The sequence below is a fragment of the Saccostrea cucullata genome, unplaced genomic scaffold, assembly GCF_032062105.1.
Source record: "Saccostrea cucullata isolate Sc308-1 unplaced genomic scaffold, CSIRO_AGI_Scuc_v1 ctg2107, whole genome shotgun sequence".
NCBI classification, from domain to species: domain Eukaryota; kingdom Metazoa; phylum Mollusca; class Bivalvia; order Ostreida; family Ostreidae; genus Saccostrea; species Saccostrea cuccullata.
This window is the reverse complement of record NW_026940806.1, coordinates 16,449-19,313: the sequence shown is the minus strand read 5'-3', so window position 1 is coordinate 19,313 and position 2,865 is coordinate 16,449. Positions and strand designations below refer to the sequence as shown.

The following is a 2,865-nucleotide window of genomic DNA, read 5'->3' as shown; positions in this document are numbered from 1 at the left end:
ATCCTTATATGAAACAGATTTGTCAGTTTCTCTTGTATCTTTTATTTAAAACTCACTGGGATACACTGTGTCGCCATATAAATTGAAATATCTAATGTTAATTAATTGACAACTCGTCATTTTTATATATATATATATATATTTTGATATGAAGGCTACGGCAAGTGTTTTCCTGTACAAGATTCTGCACGTGATAAATTCTGCTTCATATCAAGACAACAACAGGTCTGTTAATAACGGATCTAAGGATAGAAAATCATCAAAGTACAGAGGTTATAGTATCAAGGAAAATTTCTTATAATGTCCCGAGACATCAGTTATTGTCGTCTGCTAGTATTCCTGTATGTCAAACATGCGTTTACCAGGTCAAAGCTTTTGGAATGAATGATAATTGTTATGAAGAGGTGATTTATTGATTTTTCCACCCCCTCTTTAATTACCTCAAAATGGGGCCATCATAATGTCTTATCAATCGGATGTTTACATAATCTGACTAGAAACCAAAACTTGCCTTAAGTCCTGCATTTCATTTACCTTTATCTCTAAACTAACGATCAGTGTACATACGGTGATAGTTACTGACAAATCTGCAAACACCTCTGGAATGTTAGACGACGAACAGATGCAAGCACAAATGGTAAGTCTTCACATTGCCTTAAAATTTCCTGAAAGCTGAATGTACAAATAGTGTGTATCTTTGTGCCATGGTTATATTTCTAAAGTTTAACCTGTTATATTATAATTCTAGTTGTAACGCTCTATTTGATTGGATAAAAAATTACTTTATATCGTATAAAATGGGTTGCCAACGCCACCATGTCTTGCGTCAAAAACGTATCAATCCGTCTGACGTTGCATTCAAATTTTGTATAAACTGAAGTCATTTTGTTAGAACAATAATTTTTTTTCTTACATCAAATGAATGAAAACTAAAATTATAAGCAATGAATTTAATAGCTACCCAATTATACGGTATAAACTTGGTTGGAACAGTTTACGCTTTTTTTATAAACCGCTTCGCGGTTTATAAAGCGTAAACTGCCCCAACCCAGTTTATACCTATAAAATGGTTAGCTATTAAATTCATTCCTTAAATCATTTAACTTTTCATGGATCTTAATCACTGAAAATAATATATCTGAAAAGGTTGATTGAATAACATAGCTATACAATAAATGTTATAATATTAAGACTAAAAGAGGAGAATGTAAAGTGAACTGAACTAAATAATAACTATAACACTTGTACTAATAAAAGCGAATTCTGATTTGAAAAGGCAATCCAAGAAGAAAAGAATCCACGTGTGTACAAAATTGTCAAGGAAATAAGCAGTCCAAAGAAATACATATTTGACATGTCCTATGTCGGTAATGGAAAAATAAGTCTTTCGCTGGATGATGATTCCTACAGAAGCTGGTATCCTGGTACGTACGTACCACAATATAGTGTGTTGCAAAATGGAGACATTGAACATTTATCATATAATGGATTGTACTCACTCTATTGGAAGTTCCTATCTGAAGGCTTCTTTTTATTCACCTTCCAGAAATCAGTCAAATATATATACTTTAATTCCAACTATCCTAATTCAAAATTAAATGTATCTGAGTTTCTTCCTGATCCTAACTACTTTGTACATGGCATGGCAGTGTGTAAACCATGTATAAACAGAAATATTGTAGTCAGTTTATGGAATGGCAAATTTCAAGAAAAATCTCAAGGAAAGATATTAAAATTTGAAAAATGTATTGCCTCGAACAATTTCCAACAAGTGTGTAATTTTGAAAATGATAAACATATCATTTTGTTTACATTTCCAACCCATTTAACAGTAAATGGTAACACAGACATTTGTGTTTCGGACTCAGGATCTGTTGTGGTAATAGATGAAAAAGGAGTTCTCAGATTTCGATACCGAGGTCTTTCTCAGGATCCTCACTTCGAGCCATACGGTATATGTTCAGATTCTGAATGCAATATAATCGTGGCTGATATGAAAAACGACAAAATACATATGATAGACCAGAATGGAGGCTTCATCTGTTTTCTGTACTATGAAGACATGAAAATGCCCCGAGCCTTGTGTATTGATGAGAATGATAATCTGTATGTCAGTGAGTGGAAGAATGAACGCATCAAGATCATTTCTTCCCAGTGAACAAAATAGCCACAGGATGAGAGGTCAATTCATTTTATCATATTTCAGTCTTTTGAATTTCTTTGAAAGTTTTAAAGACAACTAAAATATCCCTTGCAATATCCTATTTCTCCATTATGGAATCAGGGTTGTCATAAACATTTACCTCTAAAAGGGGGTGGATTGTACTTTCTACTTGTTGATGTTGGAACTAATTATGTAATGAATATATGCCGAATACTGTTCTATATGTAAAATTATCAGACTGTTTGAGGTCCGTTAGAGCCGAAAATTGTCTGATAATTTTACATATAGAATAGTATGAGGCATATATCTTACTTAAAACATTGCCATTTAAATGTCCAAGAGTTACCTGGAGGAGTCCGATAATAACACAATGGGAGCTTAGGGATCCATTGTTTTTTACCCGTCTGATAAGTAGTTAAAGTAGATAAAAGAAATAAGACAGTAAAAAAAGTTAGTGAACTCTTGTTTCATTTCATTCATTCAATGGCAGTCGTTTAGTTTAGCAGAAGGGTCCGGTGGAGAAAGATTTTTGGGGGAACAATTTTATTCATGTGCATAAATTGACATTGATACCGACATAATTTTGAGTGATATTATAAACATCACCATGGAAAGTAAAAATGCGGATTTTTACCCTGACGTTTTTGTTTAGATAATGGAAATGTTCTCAGGTTTTAAAAGTGTGGCCATCGGGGAACAAA

General features: G+C 33.0%; 1 protein-coding gene across 1 annotated transcript; it reads left to right on the top strand.

The window, feature by feature from the left end:
- The first annotated feature begins 532 nt into the window (after positions 1–532).
- LOC134256355 (uncharacterized) lies at positions 533–2,431 on the top strand. Its single transcript, XM_062739003.1, has 2 exons — positions 533–637; positions 1,277–2,431. Exons 1-2 carry the CDS (start codon positions 605–607, stop codon positions 2,156–2,158), a joined length of 915 nt encoding a protein of 304 aa, XP_062594987.1. The 5' UTR covers positions 533–604; the 3' UTR covers positions 2,159–2,431.
- The last annotated feature ends 434 nt before the right edge of the window (positions 2,432–2,865 follow it).